The sequence below is a fragment of the Orcinus orca genome, chromosome 7 (assembly GCF_937001465.1).
Source record: "Orcinus orca chromosome 7, mOrcOrc1.1, whole genome shotgun sequence".
Taxonomy (NCBI): Eukaryota; Metazoa; Chordata; class Mammalia; order Artiodactyla; family Delphinidae; genus Orcinus; species Orcinus orca.
This window is the reverse complement of record NC_064565.1, coordinates 31,260,986-31,283,731: the sequence shown is the minus strand read 5'-3', so window position 1 is coordinate 31,283,731 and position 22,746 is coordinate 31,260,986. Positions and strand designations below refer to the sequence as shown.

Below are 22,746 nucleotides of genomic sequence, written 5' to 3'. Positions count from 1 at the left end.
GCCTTGAATGATATTTAATAACTGCAGTTGACTATGCCAGATATTGCCATTATAAATTGTTTCAGATTTTACCATGTTGCGCCACAGAAACCCTATGAACTAGGAAGGGTAGTCATTAGGTTTTCATAGAAAAATTCCTTATTGTTTACTCTTATTTTGTGCTAAAACATAAAATATTCAGGTATAAGGTTAGTCACTTTGTCTGCATGGCACTAAGCATGGAGATTTCCAACCCCAGCCCCCATGGCTTGATACGTTCTTAAGCCAGTTTTGGAATTGGTCATTCATCGTGGCATCATGTAGACAGAACTTTCCACTTGTGTTACAGCATACATTGCTTTTCTTCCCACTTTCAGCTATAGAATTATAACCACCATTTCTAATGTAATACCCTACATTTATGTCTTCAATTTTATCAACCATATTACTTAATACTAATTTTATGATTGTTCCTTTTCCTTTTGAGTTGATGCATGTAACATATTAATTTAAGTAGAAATCATCTACTCTGCAAAAAACACTTTATGCCTTTCAGATCTGCTTTTAATAAAATTTCCTGGAAAACATCTAGATAATAAAAGTTTTACATTAGTAGAGATTTTGTTCTTTTTTTAATATTTATTGAGTCATCATTTCACACTTTAGTGGCCGTTTCTGCTCAGGTGGTCTGCATAGAATTTTGTGTTTAAACATTTCTAACTTAAACCAGCCAATCTTAACAAACTTCCTTTTATGGATAACTTCTTGGCAAACTAGATTTTATCTTTTATATTTCTCCTTCTTAAAATAATCACTTTAAATAATGCACTTTGTTAATTTTATTTCTTTCATGGTCACTTCTTCAACTGAAATTTCTCATTAATTTTTTTTTTTTTTTTTTTTTTTGCGGTACGCGGGCCTCTCACTGTTGTGGCCTCTCCCGTTGCGGAGCACAGGCTCCGGACGTGCAGGCCCAGTGGCCATGGCTCACGGGCCCAGCCGCTCCGCGGCCTGTGGGATCTTCCCGGACCGGGGCACGAACCTGTGTCCCCTGCATCGGCAGGTGGACTCTCAACCACTGCACCACCAGAGAAGCCCTCTCATTAATTTTTACTTTTCCTAAAATAATTGTTGGTCAGAGTTTATTGAACATCTCATTATTATTTTACTTCATCACATTAACCCTTCTTAGAAATCAAAAACTCTTTCTGACCAAATGTCCTTAATATTAAAGTAAGATTAGCTTTGTCTTACTAATTTTATCAATACTAGGCAACACAATGATTTAATGTAGTATTTTAAAACTAGGCATTATAATATATAATTATAGAGTTGAACCACTTATACTTATTACAACAAACAAAAATTTAAGATACTAACTTAAGCTTTTTGAAGAAAACAAAGCAGGGTGGTACCTAGCTATTTCTATGTTAGAAATAACAGTCAAATTTTGATAGAGAATAGTGCTAAATAAATAGAAATTGTAGTACAAAACTGTGTGTGTGTATATATATATATGTGTGTGTGTATATATACATACACACATATATATATATATATCTACCAAATGAATGAAATATATATAGAGTGAATTGTTGTGGAAGTTCAAAATTGTACTGAGTAATAATATAGATGAATTTATAATTGATGGATCTTGGATCTTTAAAGGTGTTTTAAACACATCTACAGTATTTTGGAATCCACACAAAAATGTGAAGTTGGTATCAAGAAGGATATTAACACCCTTCTATAACATGTCCCTCACTGTCACTGCCAGAGACAGAATATCAGGCATTACTGACCACAGGTCTGAGCCGGTGTGGTAATTTTAACAATTTTACTACTCAGAAAATGCACTGATTTTCCTTTGTTCAGATAATATTTCTACTTTCTTCTTAAGTGACTGTACTCTCTTGGGCATGAGGGAGTAAGGAAAAGCATTTTTCCTACTACTGCGTTGAATAAGAAGGATCATAATAACTCCACATTTTATTTCTACCTCTTATTAGCTATGATTTTTCAGGAAAATCATTTGAACACACACTTCTCCATTTCATAAGATGAATAATTCCAACTCATGGGTTATTATAGAAGCTGAATAAGAATATTTTTCATATGAAAACATTTATCCTAGGACCTGGCACAAAGTTGTGCAAATGTTAATTGAACTTTATGCAAAATATTATATCAAAGGTAGGATAGAAAATTTTTGAAGCATGTTAAAAAATTATAAATCTTTATGTATATATGAAATAATTTTATCTCAGAAAATTGGGAAACAATAATAGATGAAAAAATGTTTCAAAGTCAAGTTAACAAACTGGTGAATTAATATATAAATATCCTTTCCAAATGCAATAAAACTTTTTGCATTTTGCAATACAGCAGTCTGCAAGAAGAGGGGGGCAAAAAAGTGCTGGGAGCTACATAGGGTGTAAAGCTTTAAAGTTAAGAATGCCATGCAAATGTAGTCATGTTCTTCCACCAAAAGAGTGAAATTTTCAGAATTAATCAGAAAAAAAATTTGCAAGTGACTTTTAATGTTTGAATTTTCATCACTGTATGAAAATACTGTTTTATAAATCTGATGCACAAAATATAGTCATATTTATATTTTTATTGAATGAGCTTTTTGGAGCACTGAAACATGCATGGCACTCTGCACAAGTTTTCTAAGGCTCCTTTAATCCCTTGTGCCATATTTTTTTTCCCCTGTGTGTAGAAAGAAAAGGGTATATTAAAAGATTTTTCATTCTGAATGTCTCCATCATCATAGTTAATAACGGCAGCCTAGCATGTAAGAGGAGAAATTCAATTTCAAATTGCTTTAAGGTTTACCTTTGAATTCCACTTTGGTCAGAAGGGTTCCATGACCTTTAAATTTGATGAAAAGAGGAAGCAGATATTAATCTCATTATTTTATTTTGAAGTCCTCCCAAAGCAAGTGACTCTAGACGACATTTCCACAAAATGACATGAGTAGTCCACGTAAGTTGATCATTATTACAGTGAAAGACAATACCTAAGATTTTAATACACTTTCAGTATTTTATATCTGATTTCAATTCCTTTTGTAAAATCTCTCTGCTACTTCAGAGTTCTCATTGTTTTGGACAGTTTAATTATATGTCTTATATTTATGCTTGTATTGTAAAAACTATTTCTTTTTAAAGATTATATATTTATTCCCTTATATATGCTAAACTTATTGTGATAGTCCAAAAATATTTACTGTGCTTCCTAGTAATATATGCTACACTATTGCCTTTACACAAAGGTACTCCCCCTGTTACAGAAAATTACAATTGAAGTATAGAATATTGTAACTATACAATAATTGCACACACTGTTAAAGAACACAATAAGTTAACTATCCAAGCATTTCATATAGTAACATTCAGATGAGAATTAGTTACCGCAAACAAAAATCCACTCAGTTACTTTCAGATACTATGTTAAGAACTTCTACCAATGTCATTTAACCTTTTGAACAGTCTTGCTGGACATGCATACTATTATTCCTATCCTAAATTTTTTTTAAATGATTGAACAATATTTGGTATAAGAACAAAATCTGTGGGAACATAATAATTTATCTCAAATATCTCTTGAAGTGTGATTTGTGAAGTATTTGCATCAGGCTCACTTTGTTAAAATGCAGATTTCTGGCCACAGCTCCAGGCTGCTTAATGAAAATCTCTGGTATATGGGCCTCCAGAATTTCAACTTTAACACATTTTTCAGTTTGATAATCATTAGTCTAACCTAGAACATAAAGGGAAGAATAAGATTAGGAAAACAATATAACGATAAACAATCTTTCTTTTCAATGTCACTGGCCTTGGAGAGAAGGGGAGAAATCAAAAAGACTGCTTTTGAAGCAAATATCTTCGTACGATAATGTGAAAAGAGAAGGATAAACAATTGTTTGAATAAATAAGAATCTATCTATCTTTCTATCTACATATCTATCCATGATCCAACAATACTTTCATGAATCCAAAATTCATAAAAGTGTTTAAAAAGTTAAATAATTCAGAGTGGTACAGTGATCAAACACATAAGAAAAAGAAGCTGATTTTCATTGTCCTAGGGTAAAGCACAGTGGGGGAAATAACTGTAGAATAAATTTAAAAGGAAGGATATACAGATGTTTGTGATGGTAAGAAAAAAAATAAGATTTCTTGGGAGGACCATGCAGGACTAACTCAAAGATAATTGTCCAGGGATGAATAGCAGGGAGCAGTAGATTGCAACAGTACAGATTAAAGATGACTAGGGCATGGACTACGGATTTTTCTTGAGGAACAATGACAAAGACACAGATGCCAGAAATTATTATAATCAGCATGATTATGCAAATAATTCAGTGGGGAATTTGGCTGGAAATTTTGATGATTCACACACATTTCAATTCTTAAATGATCTGCCATTAATGGCTTTGATCACTGTAGTCTACTCAGAGAATGAAGATTTATGAATTTCTATAAAGACAGTAAAAATACTTGGTCTTAAATCAACTATTGGAGGAAGTACTTGTGGAGCAGCAAATGCCTTAAGTTGTAGTTTTGTAAGGTAGGCAACAAGAATAATGACTTCTATTTGATTTAATATCTCAAAAGAGATTATTTTTTTTAAAAACTGGAACAAATGTAGACAAGTGGAACATAGTTTATATTTGGCCATAAAGCATTATTTTATAAGGAGTATAGGGAAAATTGCAAGGTGATCATCAGTTGATTAAGATGCAGAACTGTTAAAATTATTTCTCCAGCACAGTCTTTAAGAGTTATTTCCAGTATGTAATAAACAAAATATTCCCTGAAAGCTAAGAAGTTAAGTGTGCTTCCACAATGCAAAAGAGAGGAGCATCACGACCACTAGCAAGTGATATATTTTATCTAATATAAGTACTGGGTTCCAAGCTATGGATAAAACAGAAAATTACTCAATACTGTTAATAAATACCACCTGTCCTACTTAAATAATTTCAGAGTTTGGAATAAAAATCACAGTATCCTGATCTTCTTTGTTTAAAAATCTCTCTCTGCCCTTCTGGAGTTCTAAAGGCATATTTTTAATAACTTCCTAAAATACTTAAAACACATGATGCTCATATCAGAACATCTTATCAATTAGCATTTATTCCTCCAATTCCTGAGCAATTCCATTTTCTGACTTCTAAGCATCTCAGTGTTATGATGAGCCCCAGAGGTTCTTATCTCTATTAACACAACAAAATATATCTCAGATTATTTCTCTTGCTTAACATGAACCTGATTTAGGTTGCTGTTGTTACTGTTGTTTTTTCAAAGGAGGTAATGTAAAGAGCAAATTTTGATATTTTAATTTTAAAATAGCTTTGTACACATCGGTTATATAATAAAATTACCAAGCAATCAGTATTATTTTTTTCACTGGAGCATGTAAAATATCCTCAGTGGTCAATTAGAAAGATTTGACAAATGTAAAGCTACAAAGAACAAAAAGACTTTTGCAATGATTAGGATTCATTCTAATGATGTTTGCAAAATTTGCCTAAACATCTTATTTTGAATTATCTTTGGACTGTGTCAAGAATTAGGAACTGAAGAACTGGAACAATCTTCTAGAACATTCAACTGCAAAACCACAACTAAGGGAGAAAACAGATTTTTTTAAATCAATGATTTTATTGGTTGTTCACTTTATTATAATTATTTGAAATATGCTTATTTCATTACCTCACTTCAGTAATACAGACAGCGTCATAGACCTGGCCTTAAAATTTATTTACCTATTTTAATGATTTACTTGTAGTATGGTATATAATAAATGTGATATATAGAAAATATATATGTGAGCTTTTTATAAAGGATCTAAATAAAAAATCAGGATAATGCATGAGTGATGACTTAATAATAATATAATGATATTAATTTTCATTGAAATCATGATCCATACTCATAGTTTTATAATATCATTATTAATCAAATAACTATATTCTTGAATAGTAACATTGCTGTCCATTATTCTGAAGTTAATGTATGCTTTTATGAAACAAAGTTTTCTTTTTGTAACTTGAGTTTGTCAATATGATGATTTTATGAGATTTTGCCCTGTGTTAGGACACCCGATACTGTCTTCACAAATACCACAAATAATTCACATGGCATCATAGAAGCCTAGTTCCCAAACAGCTTCAGCTACTTGAATTGGCTATGACAGAATTGGAAGAGACCCACCCATGGCAGTTATTTAGTTTGGCCATCATGCCCAAAGATATCTACTTGGAATAGTTCTGGAAGCGGTTCTTTTACTGTGTACAACTACTTGTGATGTGGTGGTATTTGACAGTCATTTTAAATAAGAACTGAAGCCAATTAAATTGTTTCTCTATGGATTTCCTCTGACAGATGCATGGAGGCATCTTGTGTTAGCCAGCAGACATTGTTCAAACATAGCTAAAACCATTCCAGCATTTATTTTGATACAATCAGCTAATTATATGGTTGTGATTTATGTTTAAATGAAGGATTTTAATCAAATCTATTATTTTAATCCTCTGCAAGACTTCCCATCATAATGTCATGGTTCCTATATGGGAAAGACAACTTCTCTGAATGAAAACTTGGGCATATTGTCTTGATTTCATGGGAATAGAAGCATGATCTTAAATGGGAAAGCACTATATTTCCCTGTCTCTGATTAAAAGAGTAAAAATTGTGCAGTTTGAACTATGAGACATATGACCATTTGCTGTTTGGTTGTTAGTTCCACTCTGAATTTAGAACCAGAAAAAGTAAATCACAGAAACTTAGTAAAGAAGGATTTGCTTGACAGGCAAACTCAATTTTTATAGTGGCATAATTTTCAGTATGTCTCAAATTAATCTCAATTCTTAATTAAAATTTCAGTTTTGTTATAAAATATGCCAATTTTAAGTTTAACATAGAATAAAGAAAAATGACTTTAAATTTTAAAAAGTAGTTTAACAAGTGAAGTCCAATTGAAGTTACCCTCAGCATACTGACAATATGCAGGAAATTAGCAGAAATCTCTATCTAAAATTCATGAATCTGTGATAGCAGGCTCTTCCTTCATTTCATTTGGTTAAAGTTACTACATTAGCAGACTTGTGGGTTTTGTTACTCACTGATTTTTATGTTTGTTTTTATCTTTCTAGATGTTCCACCAACTGGTCAGGCACACAGTGTGAGAGGCCGGCCCCAAAGAGCAGCAAATCTGATCATATTAGCACAAGTAAGTTTCTCAGATTAATATCTTGGGTGTTCCACATAGTATAGAAAGCATTGTTTTCTTTTTATACCATTATTGTGGGAATTGAGTCTTGGAAAATCTCCTTAATGGAATTTTGCAAAAGATCTGCAGTCCATATGTTTTTTGAAAGAAGAAGCACCGAGCTCTCACCTGGTGACAGGATCCAGCGTTATGTGCGCTTTTAGGCTGTGAGGGTTCATCTCAAACTTTGGCAGTTTTCAGAACACACATCTGTAAACCTAGCTTAAGCTTTTCTTCGGAAATGTGCATCAGCTGCAAAGTCTGCAAATATCACAATGGATGTGAGAATGCTTGGGGAAGAAAAGTAATTTCATGTTTTAATTAGAGTATTTTTCTTGAAGTGCATTCAGTGTGTTGTGGAAAAACAAACTTGATTAGTCTCAAAGTGATGAAGTATGTTAACAAGCAATTTTTAATAAGGAGCATAGTTGATTCATTGCTTCCTTATCTTTAAAGTACTGGTTTTGAAGTATGTTAAAATGTAGCAACATTTTACAAGCTTTTTTGTGTGTGTAGCTGTAGTCTTAGGACAGGTCCCTGATATGAAATTTTATCTACATCAATATTTTGTGTCTATGTGTGTGTGTTCCAACAATTTTAAATAATTTTATAAATTATAAAGATTTTCACAACAAAAGTCTTACATAAATTTTCCCAATTCACACATACTATCGCTAATGAGTGGAAAATTTTTGAGAAATCTGGAATAACTATCAAGTGGGTAAATATATTCTTGAAGAGAAAAAGTAATACCTCTGATTTATGAATGCTTACTTAGCAATTTTTCTCTAGTCTTTCACTGCTGGTGAGAGAGCATACATGAAAACAAACAAAAAATATACTATGGAATTTGTGAAAAAGGAAAGACATTATCAGAATCAAAAGTATATGATTTTTGTACCTTAGACATAGGCTCCCAGTGTTTGCTGATCTACTTGTTTGTTGTGCCTGTCCCCAAATAATTTATCATTGCTTGAAATCCTTCAAGTGACATTGTCTAAAGTTCCACCATTTAGAGATTAACTTGGGCTAGTAAGGATGACCATCTTTGAAAAATGGCAAATAGGTATAGAATAAATAACCTTAGAAATGAGTCTTTGCATTTGGAAAAGTGAGATACGTGATTCTGGTCATGGAGCATATGGTGTTACCTTAGAATTTGTGTGTTGTCTTTAGGAAGGGAAGGGAGAATACTGTAGCAAAACTATGGACACATAGTTGTAGGAATAGGGCACTAGGATTTGAGGAATTGATTCATAAAATATAGGAGATATGGGAAAATATACCTTGCCTAACTTGATATTGCAGAAGAAGAGCAAAAGAAAAAAAATACTCTCTTCTCTCTCTTCCAGGATCATACTGACATTAGTACTAACAATTCTGGAGGAATACTAATTTATATGATTTTGTGAACCAGTTATAAGGCTCAACCATCATTAAGAGCATTTTTGTAATGAAAAAATGCATTTGAGTTACCAACCTGTAGAACATACTGAAGTAATAAGTTGAGAATTAATGAAGTCATGGTACTTTAGGCTTTCTTTTATGATAACTTCTCAATTATCTAAGATAAATTAAAAACTTAGTCTTTTAGAGAATCAAAACAATTTTAAATATTGATAAAATTTTCTGAAAGAAGGAAACAGAGTAGAATGTCAATTGAATTTTCAATTTATATATAAGGTCCATCTACAAGGGAAAATTTCGTGTTTGGAAGATGATTTTGAGGAGGGGTGTGCCAGATGTATTTATTGAAAGGTGATGTTGCCAACCATTTGCATTGGCAACAAGCTCCCTTATAAGAAAAATGCCTCTAATTACATGCAACAGTTCTAAAATAGGAACTATCACATGGAAGGAGGAGTTGCAAGTAGTTGTAACCCTTTTTCCAAAGATTCTGATGCTCTTTCTTCCATCACTGATTTAAAGTCATTACATTTAATGGAAGTATCAATGCACATTGAAAGGGCTATTAGCTATGCAAATGTCAAATTATCTCAGATTTGAGCAAAGTTGACCACATAATGACTCTGTTAAAAGGTACTTATCAGACATCTGCGCTTAGAGAAACTTGCCTCAGTAACTCTGAAAGGAGAGAAAAGGTAGTTAAACTGATCCTTCCTAAGGTAGGAGGGCTATTTTTATTTTCTCAGGTAAACTCCAGTGGTTTTGAATGGTTGTCAAATGTTCCCCGAACTTGGGCAAAAGTAATCTGTTCAATAAGAAAGATGGATACTTTAGGAATGTGTTTTCAAATCTGCATTTGCACTTACAATGAAGCATTCCATAATCATTGGACCTTGGCACAATCAGGAATATACTGCCTCTCTCAGCCTAACTGCTATCAACTGGCACGAGATTTACCTTTCTAATTGATGAGCGGCTTTCTTAATCATCTCTGAGTAGTCATACTGATGTTCTCTGCCCCTTGCGGTTTAAAGTATCTAAAGATCAGCCTGCCTGTGGAATTAAGTGGATCTATTATTCTAGAACTTTCTGCTTAGTTTCCACTTGAAAAAGCAGAAACTTTTCTGAAGTTATTTGGAAGAGTTTTAAACTAAGGATGATTACATATTTATTTTATACTCCTGTTTTAGATTTACCTAAAGTTTTAAGGGAGTGGATGCTCAATGTTTGGATTATGCTATTCATATCTGCTAAATTTAAGGAGGATAAAAATATACTCAGCATTTGTGGGGCAGTAATGTAATGATGCTGTATTTTACTGTAGTGACAACAGAAATGTGATATCTGTTAGGGGGTTATTCATATCTTCTATTTTCCTACTTTATCCTCATGTCTTTTATACCGTCATGTTTTAAAACAGAAAAAAAATTAATTATGTTATACGAAGGAATTATAAATATAACTATAAATTGCAAATATATAGAGAAAAATGCAACAAAATAATGCCTCTGTCCTAATTATCCAAAAGCAAGTATTTATTGAGCCTCTACTAAGTGTCAAGTAATGTCTAGATCCCAGGGATGAATCAGTGAAGAAGATAGTCAGGGCTTCCCTGGTGGCACAGTGGTTGAGAGTCCGCCTGCCGTTGCAGGGGACACGGGTTCATGCCCTGGTCCGGGAGGATCCCACATGCCACGGAGCAGCTGGGCCCGTGAGCCATGGCCGCTGAGCCTGCACATCCGGAGCCTGTGCTTCACAACGGGAGAGGCCACAACAGTGAGAGGCCCGCGTACAGCAAAAAAAAAAAAAAAAAAAAGTCAGTGCCTCTTCTCATGAAACTGAGGTGCCAGAGGGATAAAAAAAAATAGTTAAACAAGAAAGCAAGCAAATAAGTAAACACGTAGAAAATAATTATGAGTCTTGATTGGATCTGTGAAGGAAGTAAAAAAGACACAGAAATAGAGAATGTTAGGGGAGAACTGAGGTCAGGAGTGATTTCTCTGAGATGGTGATACTTAAGCTCAGACTTGAATGATTAAAAAGGGGAGGAGACGCTAAGTGTATTTCAAACAAAAGAAACAGCAGATACAAGAACGCTAGAGTAGGAAAGAGCTAAACATGTTCAAGGGATTGAAAGAAAATCAGTGTACTGACACCAAGGGGACAAGAGTGAGAGTGGTACAAAGTGAGGATGATTATACATGACCAGGATGATAAGCAGCCTCTCAAAGATCACTGGAAGGATAATCTTTGCTAAGTTTGGAACATGATATGTTCTTTATGATTTTTAAAATAACAGTTTATCAAAATGCTTAAGAAACATCATCCAAATCACTATATATATAGAGAGAGACACACACATTTATACATATATGTAAACATAAACTTAAGAGCAGAATATATAGCAGCAAGTCAAAAGAGGTCAATTGTAATGATATAATTTATGCTTATATTTTTCTACTATAACTTCGATAAATAAAAAATTCTTTAACTTTCATGATAGTAAACTCTTCTGGTTTCCCTTCCAACCTCTTGAAACAACTCTGTCTTCTTTGTGAGATACTTTTTTATCTCTTCTAGTTATCTCATTTTCCACATACCACTACATATATTCTCCTTGGCAATCCATAATTCCTTGATCTCGGTTTTCAACTCTTCGTTAATTACTCCCAAATTTCTATCCTCAATCCTGGTTTCTCTTCTGAGGCTGAGACACATATCCCACTGCACAACTGCTGTATCCATATTGATGTCATCTCTGTCTATATCTGTATCTCTATACTACAGGAATCTGAAGTTCCGTGTTTCCCCAAATGATCTCATCCCCTTCTCCCACTCAACCAGCCATTTTTATACACCTTGTTTTGCCTTCCTGTCTATACACATAGCTGCAAAATCTACCTGGTTATCCAAGCAACACTTAAGTGTCACTCTTAACCTTCCTTCTTTTTTAAGTTAAGTTAGACAATATAGTCCATAGATATGACTTCCTAAATTTCCTTCAACATCATCCTGTTTTTTAATAGCATAAATTCCCGGCTCATTTATGTAGCTTACACAGCCCTTCCTAACATCCCCTTTGCTTTCCTCTACAGCGACATCTCCTTCTACCACCCTCTGCTCTACTCTCCATTCAGACTGCTGTTCCTTGATCTTTTCTCCTCCAGGTTTTCATATTTCTCTCCCTAGGTTAATTCAATATCTCCTCCTCCTCTCAACCTGCATTCTCTTTCATGGAACTCATCCCTCAGGTCTCAAAGGCACACCAGTCGTCCTCCTCAATCCCAGATCTAGCCGGATACTACTCCTCTATGTTTTCAGAGCAATACATACTTTCACTAGGGTAGTGCTTATCACTGTGCTAAATAAACCCATGTGTTTGTCATCTTCTAATATACGTCAGACAAGATGAGAGGAGGGACGTTTCTATCCCCAGTGCAAAGCAGAGTAAATGTTGAGTGTGTGGAGTATAGCAACACTTAAAATATATCTGCTAAATGAGAACTGAATGTATAGTCCCTATGATATCCTAGGCACTGTGCTATCTGCAAAACAAAGATAGATAGCTTATGCCCTCAAGTTACAAATAAACTGATCTCTACAACATATGGTGAAAAGTGCATACATAGAGGCATACACAGAGTCATATGGCAATATGTATTTTGAATTAGTTAATAAACATGTATTAGCACTTTCTGTGTAATAGACACAATTCTATTTACATTACTATGAGGTATATATTAATGATAACACTCGTTTTATAAATGTGTAAACTCAAAGAACATAAATTTGCCCAAGTGCATGTTGCTAGTAAGCTGAGATTTGACCTTTGAGGTTCAAATTTGAGGTAGCCTGCCTCCAGAATCTATTATATCAACTGTGATGCTGTACTGCCTCTCCCATTGAAGGGGTCTCCTCAACGTAACAATTTGATAAGACAGTTCTTCTTTCAAATGGAAAAGCATTATATAATGAGGCTACAGTACAACGTGGCAAAGAAAGACTGGCTCTATTTTCTGTGAGAAGTTTGTTGAGATTTCCCCTCCACCCAATAACAAGTTCAGAGTGTGCTTTTTTTTTTTTAAATCTGTTTAGGACAGTCCACCAAAAATATACTATCAAAAATATCACCTACAATAGATCTTGATTGTTATATGTTACAATATGATGTTTACTGCCGTATATACTGCTTGGAAAAAATACTTATTTTGATAAATATCTATACTATATTCTAATAATATATATATTTGCTAGTTGTTTCTATGAATATAAACTAATTTACAAAAAATAAAGAAAAACTTGCCAAATTGCCACCCTTTATTATTTATTGGCTATACTGAGCATTATCGCAGTTACCTTGATGGCTTATATAAACTTATAAGAATGCTAGGCTCTTAAACAGAGGGCTGTAATGTGAGGGATTGGAACTGCCATCTGTCATGGGAAAAAGAACAAAGTTCTTTGTTTTCTAGCATGCATAATTAACAGCATTTCTACCTAATAAGAATAAAAGAAACTATGTAGAACAAATAAAATCTAATATTCTAAATAATTTGTAATTGCTTTGAGGGGAAAGTAACTTTATATACCTTAAAGCTAGTATTGATATATATTTTAAACCTACATATTTACCACAAATTTTAGCAGAAAAAAATATAAATGATGAAGTGAGGATATTTATAAAGTTGTGATCAATCAGTTGAAGTCAGTTTATGAAGAAATCAAGCTGTTCACTGGTATTTAAAATTTGTGAACAAATGTTAATTACTATCCAAGGTGCCAGATTCTCCACTTACATTAATTATTAATAAATTACACATTCATATAAAGTTCACTTTCCCAAAACCAAGGAGGTAATGTAATATCAAACTCACTAAATCATATAGTGCTGGTAACAGCATGAAAAAAATAAAATGAGGTTTACATTTCAGAAACTGACTAAAGAAGGCAAGCCATATTTTTTCTTGCATGGAAGAGAGTTATTTGGTCATTTTAGTCAAGTTATTTTTGAAGTTCCAAATTGAAAGATTATCTTATATATGACATTTCCTTAATAAAGACTTTTTGGTATTTTGGTAAATGATCTGCGATATGTACTACCTCACACGGATATCTGTGGCTAGAGCTGTTAAAACTGATCTATATTTCTATTTTAAATACCCTAAGCAGCTGCTTATCATGCTTAATATTACCATTAATTTCTACCACAGTATTTTACATGTACCTGTATATGCAGAGGAAAATTCATATATTTAATAACTATTAACGTTTCATTCCTGAACCATTCAAGATCCTCACATTAAATTTCAATTAGTTTGGGTGTTGCTGTGTTTCTCAGTTTAGCCAATGATTAAACTGACTTGACAGAATCAATGAGATACTTATTCCAAATAGACAAAGACTTGTCTTTATAGGCACTAGATCTTTGTCTGTTGGAAACATGAGATTTAGGTACTTGATAGAGCTTCTTAATACTCTCCTGTTATTAGGCAACGCTTGCATTCAGTTTTCTTCCTGCATAAGTGACATATGACCCTAGGTGTATCTTACTGTGGATCGCATCATCAGTAAAAGGGTATCGTCTCCTTCTTCTTTAGAAAAAAAAGATTGCTCTTATTGCCAACCTAGAAATGGAGAGCAGGGCAGAGTTTCTCCTCAGTTTTACTTCTCCCCTATGCTCAGCTGCATAAAAACTAAGATCCACTTTCTATGACCACTTTTGAAAATCTATTCCATAGATCTGTTATTCCATTTTGAAGATGAGTGATACAACCTAGATCATTCTTATAAAGAGGGAAAGTGGACATTTACAACATAAGCCAAACACTTAAATGTGGTTTGCTGAAAATATTCTGGAACTGGAATTTGAGAAAGAGAATCCACTTTGTCCCCCTATTTTGTTGAATCAAGCTAAGAGCCCTATGTGGTAGGTCTTCATGTCTCTATTTTAACAGGTAAAGAGCATGAGCCTCAAATTTTAAATAACTTTTCCAAGGTCTCACTTCAGGTAGGTGGTGAAACTGATATTTAGGCCTATGTCCATCCAAATCCAAAACTGTTACCCCTTTTGTTTTACCAGACTGCCATCTAACTTGCCACATGTACTCATGGCCAGGGAGTATTTATAGCTGAAGGAAAAAAACTAAGGGTGGAAATATGGCCAGGGAAATTGTGGAAATGTGTGTTCAGTCACAGTTTCTTTACTTATGTCATTGCAAATAAATGTGTCTGGTGAGAATCAGAGTCAGATTGACAAAGAAGTCAGTATTTCTAACCTCAATGTATTTAATGGTAACATATAAAGGAAAGATATCTGAAGAAACATTTCCAGCAGATCAAGTATTTAATAAGAAAGTGATTTTCCAGTAATGTAGTTATGAACTAGGAATATAGACATTTGGCCTAAGCTTTATTTTTATTATGTCAATTGTCAAATGATTTGGTGTAATAAAGTGTTCAGTTATATCAATCTTGTCTTCATTTTATTTATGTGTTCATCTATTCATTCATTTCTTTTTCAGGAAGCATAGCCATCATTGTGCCTCTCGTCCTCTTGGTGACTTTGATAACCACCTTGGTAATTGGTTTAGTGCTTTGTAAAAGAAAACGAAGGTAAGATGCAAGGTTCTAGACCAACAGTAAATAAATTACACAAATAGTTACAGAAACTGATTTTTTTTAAGAAAATTTCTTAAAGTATGATTTACATATTCCAACTGCTGAATTCTATGTTTTTTGAACCATTTTATCCCTCCACTTCATTTTAAGTGATTATAATTTAGACAACCTTTCCCTTATGTTATATTGATGGAATGGCTGCATTTGCATATTCCAACAAAAATAACAAGGGAGTTATTAAACATTCAATAGAATTTTACATTTGTGGTAGTTTTTCCTTGAAATAGCAAGCGTCTCTAAAGAGCATTTTATAATATTAATGTGTAAGATTAGTAATGTCAATAAAATGATAATGACTATGTATTGTATGTCACAAACTGTGCATTTTATTCACAGATTACATATTTGTTGATTTTATATATTACTGGAAGTATCATTATTTCAACTTATTTGAATATGCAGGTAAAAGATCTATAAGGAGTGAGTTGTCTGTGGGGTTATTATCTGGAAGCTAGAGTTTGTGAGTCCGTTTTTTTTTTGTTTTGGTTTGGTTTTGTTTGTTTGTTTGTTTTTTGCGGTACACGGGCCTCTCACTGTTGTGGCCTCTCCCGTTGCGGAGCACAGGCTCCGGATGCGCAGGCTCAGCGGCCATGGCTCACGGGCCCAGCCGCTCCGCGGCATGTGGGATCTTCCCGGACCGGGGCACGAACCCGTTTCCCCTGCATTGGCAGGCGGACTCTCAACCACTGCGCCACCAGGGAAACCTCACGAGTCCGTTTTTGAATTATGTAAAAGAGGATTTTAGCCACATGACTTGAGGATTGAAAGTTTATCACTATTTTTTTATAGACGTTTTTCAGGAACGAAAGGGAGAAAGTAGAATTTTAAAGGGCAATTGATTAGTGAATATTCAGTTTCAACTAATGTGGTATTAGCTATTTACAAGGAATATGTTCCAAGTGCATTTTTTATTGTTAAATCTAAATAATTTGGGAAAATAATGTATTACATTCAGAGTTTTTGTTCATCTGTGAATCAATAAATGTCATTTATTTTCAGTGTATTTTATTTAAGAATGTTCCATCAGTTATATTAAAATGTCATTAAATCTACAAATACGACAGTTTCATGCACCACATTGTGATATTTAGATAACTCACACAATGTTCACTTATTCTAGGACGAAAACTATAAGAAGACAACCTATTATCAATGGAGGAATAAATGTAGAAATCGGCAATCCATCTTACAACATGTATGAGGTGGATCATGATCACAGCGATGGAGGTCTTTTAGATCCTGGCTTTATGGTGGATCCAGCAAAGGTAAAGTTTTAAGATGATGCACTGTGAGCACTAACATTCTTGAGTCATTTCTCCATAAAATGGTTCTGAATTTCATCATTATTTCTTTTATCTGAAGTTAGATTAAAGAACTTTAGGATGCATTGAATTTTATAGGCTCTTCTAAAGAAAAAATAAAATTGTGGACTGCATTCACCTGAAGCACAAAGTTAATGTAACATGTTTTGGAAAATAATATTTATTTATTCGCTTAGTTTATAAACATAGCTTATTTAAAATAATATCTTATTCAAATGTGTTGAGGTGCTGGCACATCTAAATATACAGCCTAGTGTAAAATTACTGATTTATTTTTAATAACAAAAAGAGTACAGTATTTCATTGCCAAAATAAGTACTTTATTTCCAATAATGTTTTATTGAAGAGTCCACTAAGCTGTGTGCTTGGATTTGTTTGTGATCAAATCGCTTTTAAACAATATTTTTCTACCTACTATAATATCCTTCTTATTGATTTGAGACATACCATTGATATATATAGCCTAAAAATCCACAGTCTTTTTTTAGTTTCTATTAGTTCATATTACTGAATGCTCAGTTTGGAAGCTTTCATAAGAAATAGATAAATGATACAACTATCTAGATAAACTTGCAAAGATTCCCTTCACTGTATAATCGGAGTATTTTGCATGATAATTATAGAATATTTTAAGAGCATCAATTGAATTAATGAATTAAGAGCATCAATTTGCTAGTATGGTATGATTTTTCTTAGCTTATTCATTCATTAAATGGTTATTTATATTCTGATATATTAAAGGTATTTTGTCCAAAATGCACCATTATATTAAATAATCGCAACGATCACATGGCTTTGCACTCATAGCAACAGCTGTTCCCAAAGAAACTGAATAGGTCCCCATATATTCAATCTAGTTCTGAATCCACGGCCAGACTTTCTAAGCCTAAAATTGGTAGTCTGAAACTGAAGAAGTATTCATTTCTATGAAAAGAAATCAATCATTATTGCATAGATAAGTTTTTACCCTATCAGAAGATATTGTATACTTTTTTCCTCATTAGAAATAATTTTTTAGTTACTCTAAATTATTAATTCAGTTACTAACTCCTACACTTAAAGTTGTTTGTGAAATAAACCCTGGTAACCTAAGTTTCAGTGTTTTGTACTCGAAATTGAAAAACTAAACATACTGTGCATGTTGTTTGATAATTTATAAAGGAGAAAGACATCTTAAATAATAGACTTCTCATATTCTATGAATTTTTCTTAGGAATAAAATACAGTGTCTGTAAATATAATATGAACTGATGAGGATATACCTTATACACTTTTTATGAGCGGGAGAGTTCTCATTTTCCCCATCATTTTATTTCTAGTGATAGAGCTAAGCCTATTTTGGATACTTAAAGGGGCTAGCTTTTTAATATTCCATTTAATTTTTTAAATATTTACTCTAAGAAGATAAAGCTATGCTTCAGTGCCCCTCAAATATATTTTTAATGTATTTAGCAAATAACATTCAGTAAATATATATTTACTTATTTTCTGATTGACCAAAATTACACTAAATGTGACTTAGATGGCTGATTCTAGCTGAGTCCTGATGTTTGAAATGTAAATATGAATTGTTGCCTAAGAAGTAACTGCAGAAAATACATTTATAGGTATAGACGATTTTAAAAAGCAGGTAGCCACACCAAAGCAACCTTCATGATGAAGTGTTTTTCATAGAGTATTCACTTGTTACGATGGTTTGATATATTCATGATGTGAATGTGAATGATGATTCATGAATTCATGATCTGTGAATCACAGATCTAATATTAATAGTTATTTCATAAATTATTGAAACTACCATGAACACAATGTTGATGCCCAGGGCTGAAGAACATATCTTATGTTATTTTTATGACTTAACATGAGTTTATATCAATGAAAACAGTTCCATGATATTAGATCAGAAACTAAAATTCTCTGTTTACACACAGCCCAGGTATATAGGGGGAGGGACCAGTGCTTTCAAGCTTCCACACACAGCGCTGCCCAGCTACCTAAACTCTGATTTGAAAGGACCACTAACCGCTGGGGTGAGAGAAAATTCATTATTCCATACCCATTCCATCACAGAACTCCTCACAATCAAAGATGATTACTAGACTTAGATAGGGGCTTATCTTTAATGATTTTTTAATTAACAAAAGATTTCAAAACAGCATTAAAATTGGGGGCTTAAGTGTCCTGCGTATGCAAGATTATATATGAAATGTTATTTTCGGCAAGTTATTCAGTAGGAATATCTCTTCTTCTAAATTTGAAAATGTTAAAGCTCCTTAGCAGTAAACATGAGCATTTGCTATTGTTAGAACAGAAATCTCTAGCCAGAAATTTAAGCTGAATAGTTTAAATTTATGTTTGGCTTGGTTTATTTTCTATTAAGACGCTTTGTTTAGTATATACAAATTTGATATCCTTTTAAATAAAAATATAATACAAAATATGGCATTGTATGGAGAAGTTAGAAATGGTGTATGAAACCATTCTTGAAAACTTTTTAAGTAACTAGCTTCTAGAGAAAGGTGCTTTGCCTAAAGTTACATGGTTCATATTGGAAAGAAGAGGGATTAAAGACAGGTATCAAGATTCCTAGGATTGATCTCACCCTTGTACCTCTCTCCCATCAACTGTTTTTCATTCTCATTTTTTTATCATGTTTGTCTCATTTGCGTGGCTCAAAAAATATAATATTTCTTTGTTATGACTAAGATTTAACATTCTATTTTGGAAAGACAAAATTTTAAAAATCCAACTAGGTAACAACCTCAGGTTAAGTTGCAACTATTAAAATAATAAACATTGTATATGTTTTTCAAATGAAAGAGATCATTTCTGCATGTCTCAATTCTACCTCAAAGTGATGCAAGTATCTATGAAACTTAGAATGAATGTGTCCTTCACAATTCTTTAGAAGAATCCAAAAATATTTCCAATAGTAAGTACATAGAGATTGTTTGAAGCAAAAATACTGTCTTTATTTTTTAAAGTTTACACAACTAATGTAGTTTACTTTCATTTTTCTTTTATTTTTATTTCATATTGAAAAATTATAAGCACCAAGCAGTTAGATGACCAAGCAAAAAGATGGCAGCACATCTTTCCTGCCACTGCAATAGCATTAAGGGGAGAAAACATGGACTGGAAATAAGACAGTTTGGTTTAATGTTCTGTACTTTTAAATAAAGTCGCAGTGAATATAGCTTTCATGAAGATTTCTTCAGGCTTTCAATATTATGTCAAAGCTCCCCTTAGGTTCACAAGTTAACTGAAAGACATACAATTATGTTTTTATCTAAAGCAATGCTAAAGTCGACGAAAGCCTGTAAACAGAATTTAAATTACATTTATATAATTACTATTTAGTAAGTTAAATGAAATGCATATAAATGTTGTTAACAGTAAAAGATAGACATCATAGAAAATAACAAATTCATGTGGTCAAAACAGGTAATAAAATTATATTTATTTTTCTCCTTCAGCCAACAAATTACTCCAATCCGATATATGCGAAATTGTATATGGATGGGCAAAACTGTCGAAACTCCTTAGGAAGTGTTGATGAAAGGAAAGAACTGCTTCCAAAGAAAATAGAAATTGGGATAAGAGAGACAGTGGCATAATGCGTGATACCTTTTATATACTGTATAAATGTATAAAATGTAAGGATTACTTTTGTATGTTCCAACAGTATTATACTTGTTTTGGGATCAGCATTACCTCTTCCTTTATCTTTTTTCTGGTCAATTGTTTTCTGAGTTTTCTGGGTTTTATTTTTTGCTGATGACTACTGATTGACCATTTGTATGGTATTTTTATGAAAAAGAACTGCACTACAGTACAATTTACACCAATGCTGCTGATAAGACACCTTTGAATTTGTTAAAATTAAAAACAACATATTCCTTTGTAGTGTGAATATGAGCAATCTATTTTATATGAACTTTTTTGGTTCTACTTAATCAACAAATATAATCTCTGCACTTTTTCATTATACGGTCTGAAAGCTGTAATACAATATCATTTAATTTTCTGTTTAAATTGATGGAAAAATGATTGAATGGTCAACTCTCTTCTTTGTGCCCATTAAGACTGATTCAGACTGCTGAAAACATATAGCCCTCACAAGTTCAGCATAACCAGCTTTGAAATTAGTCTTAGGTTGCCAAGTGAGAATTTTGACAAAAAACCTTTAAAAATTTATAAAATTAATAATTTGCATGAATACATATGACTACATTTTCCAAAATTTAGTGGACTCTCTTGTGATATACTAAAAGTATACACCCTATAAACAATAGTTATATTTAGGTAGTAGAACATAGCAAAATTATAATCAAAGTGGAAAGAACACACTTGCTATGGGAGAAGACATTTTGTTTTCCCTCAGTCCTGAGATAAATAGCCAGCCTAGAGCACAACAGGGCATTGGGCACTCATGTCTTAGGAATTTCTTCCCAGCCACGTGCATTTTGTGGAAAATTAACCCAACCCCTTAACACACAGAACACTAAAGAATACTATATAAGCACACAAATTGATAACACAGTTTCAATTATGTGAATGCATTCTCTTCGCGAGATCAAAAGGAAGAGGCAAGGCAGCCATTATGGTATAGAGTAATCAGTAAATATTTTCAATATACAATACGACTAATCTATTATTTGCCCTATCCAAAATATATTCTTAAGGGACTTTCCAAGTTATGGAAAAACAATTATCTGCCCATAATCAAAGGTGGAGAGTATATATACATGCTGACCAGTTACTCTGGTACTCTGATTTCTTCTGGTTATACAAAACACATGGACCCCATTTACTTGTCTGTTTTCAAATTTCAATTGAAACACACATACGATTTATTTAAGTTGTATAAAAAAGTATAGCATTTTTATACAAATATCTTTAAAGGCACAAAAGATTTATTCACAAGGTATGGAGGGCTTTTTGTTCCTCTGATAGACATGACTGACTTTTAGCTGTCATAATGTATTAACAGATGAAATATGTTTGTGGTTGCTCTTTATCCCTTTGTACAAGCATTAAAAAAAAAACACAGCTGTTTTATAAAGAGACTTTTTGTTGTACTATGTGCATGCATACTACCTATTTCTAAACTTTGCCATATTGAGGCCTTTATAAACGATTGATTTATGTAATACTAGTGCAATTTTGCTTGAAACAATGTTATGCATATCATAAACTTTTCCAGGTTCTTGTTTAAGTACATTTTTTAAATTGAACAGTATTTTTCATTTTGGTTATAATAGTCATTTTGCCTATGTTTCTACAATGAAGTGTTAAATACTTTATAAAAAATTGTTGACTGGCTTATTTAAATGAAATTCTACATATTTAAGTTCTTGTTGGATAGTTTTTGAAAAGAAAATTATTTTCTTTATGGAGTTTAACATTCTTAGGAAGTTATTTTAGTAAACATGAGACATAATTTTTGTTGTATCCTTAGGACATACTCCTTGGGTTAGGACTGATTTCATTGCATCATTTTTCAAATCACAATAAGAAGGCATTTTCCCTCTTCTTGAAGTAGAAACACATCTCTTAACTTTTTCCTTTTCCCTGCCATACATTGCTCATCTTGGACGCCATGTTGCAATAGAAAGAAAGATAGGTTATATACACAGTAGTATGACAATTGTGTTGAAATAAGCCAAAGTTCTTCCTGCTCTTTCCCATTCTCAAAAAAATGTACTTTAAGGAAAACTCAGAATCCATTAGATGCTGTGTAGACATTATTTTGTAAATGGAATAGTTATTAGTATACCTACTTGGAGTATTGGACTAGAGATGCAAATGTAGGAGGGTCTGATTGACTGGAGCTATCATTGAGTTGTATTATCTGAAAGAGTTTTTGTATATCAGAGCTTTATGACCGTAGCTGACATTATCATTTGAAAGAGAAGAACCCACAGATTGGAATGACCTCAATGCAACTAACATTAGTGTAAGTATCTGCCAAAACATATATGATATACAACTAACACTCAGGGTCTGGCATCAATGACCTGTTTTCTCTCTAGTACACTGAAAACTATAGTCAAGAGAGCTCAGGATGCAGCTCATC

General features: G+C 32.9%; 1 protein-coding gene across 1 annotated transcript in view; it reads left to right on the top strand.

The window, feature by feature from the left end:
* LRP1B (LDL receptor related protein 1B) overlaps positions 1-22,016 on the top strand; it is a 1,810,989-nt gene extending 1,788,973 nt beyond the window's left edge. The window contains exons 87-91 of the mRNA XM_049711954.1: positions 7,145-7,221; positions 15,189-15,279; positions 16,466-16,610; positions 18,599-18,697; positions 20,144-22,016. Of these exons, the coding sequence (XP_049567911.1) occupies positions 7,145-7,221; positions 15,189-15,279; positions 16,466-16,610; positions 18,599-18,697; positions 20,144-20,284 (553 nt within the window). The 3' untranslated portion in view covers positions 20,285-22,016. The remainder of the gene's footprint in view (positions 1-7,144; positions 7,222-15,188; positions 15,280-16,465; positions 16,611-18,598; positions 18,698-20,143) is intronic.
* The last annotated feature ends 730 nt before the right edge of the window (positions 22,017-22,746 follow it).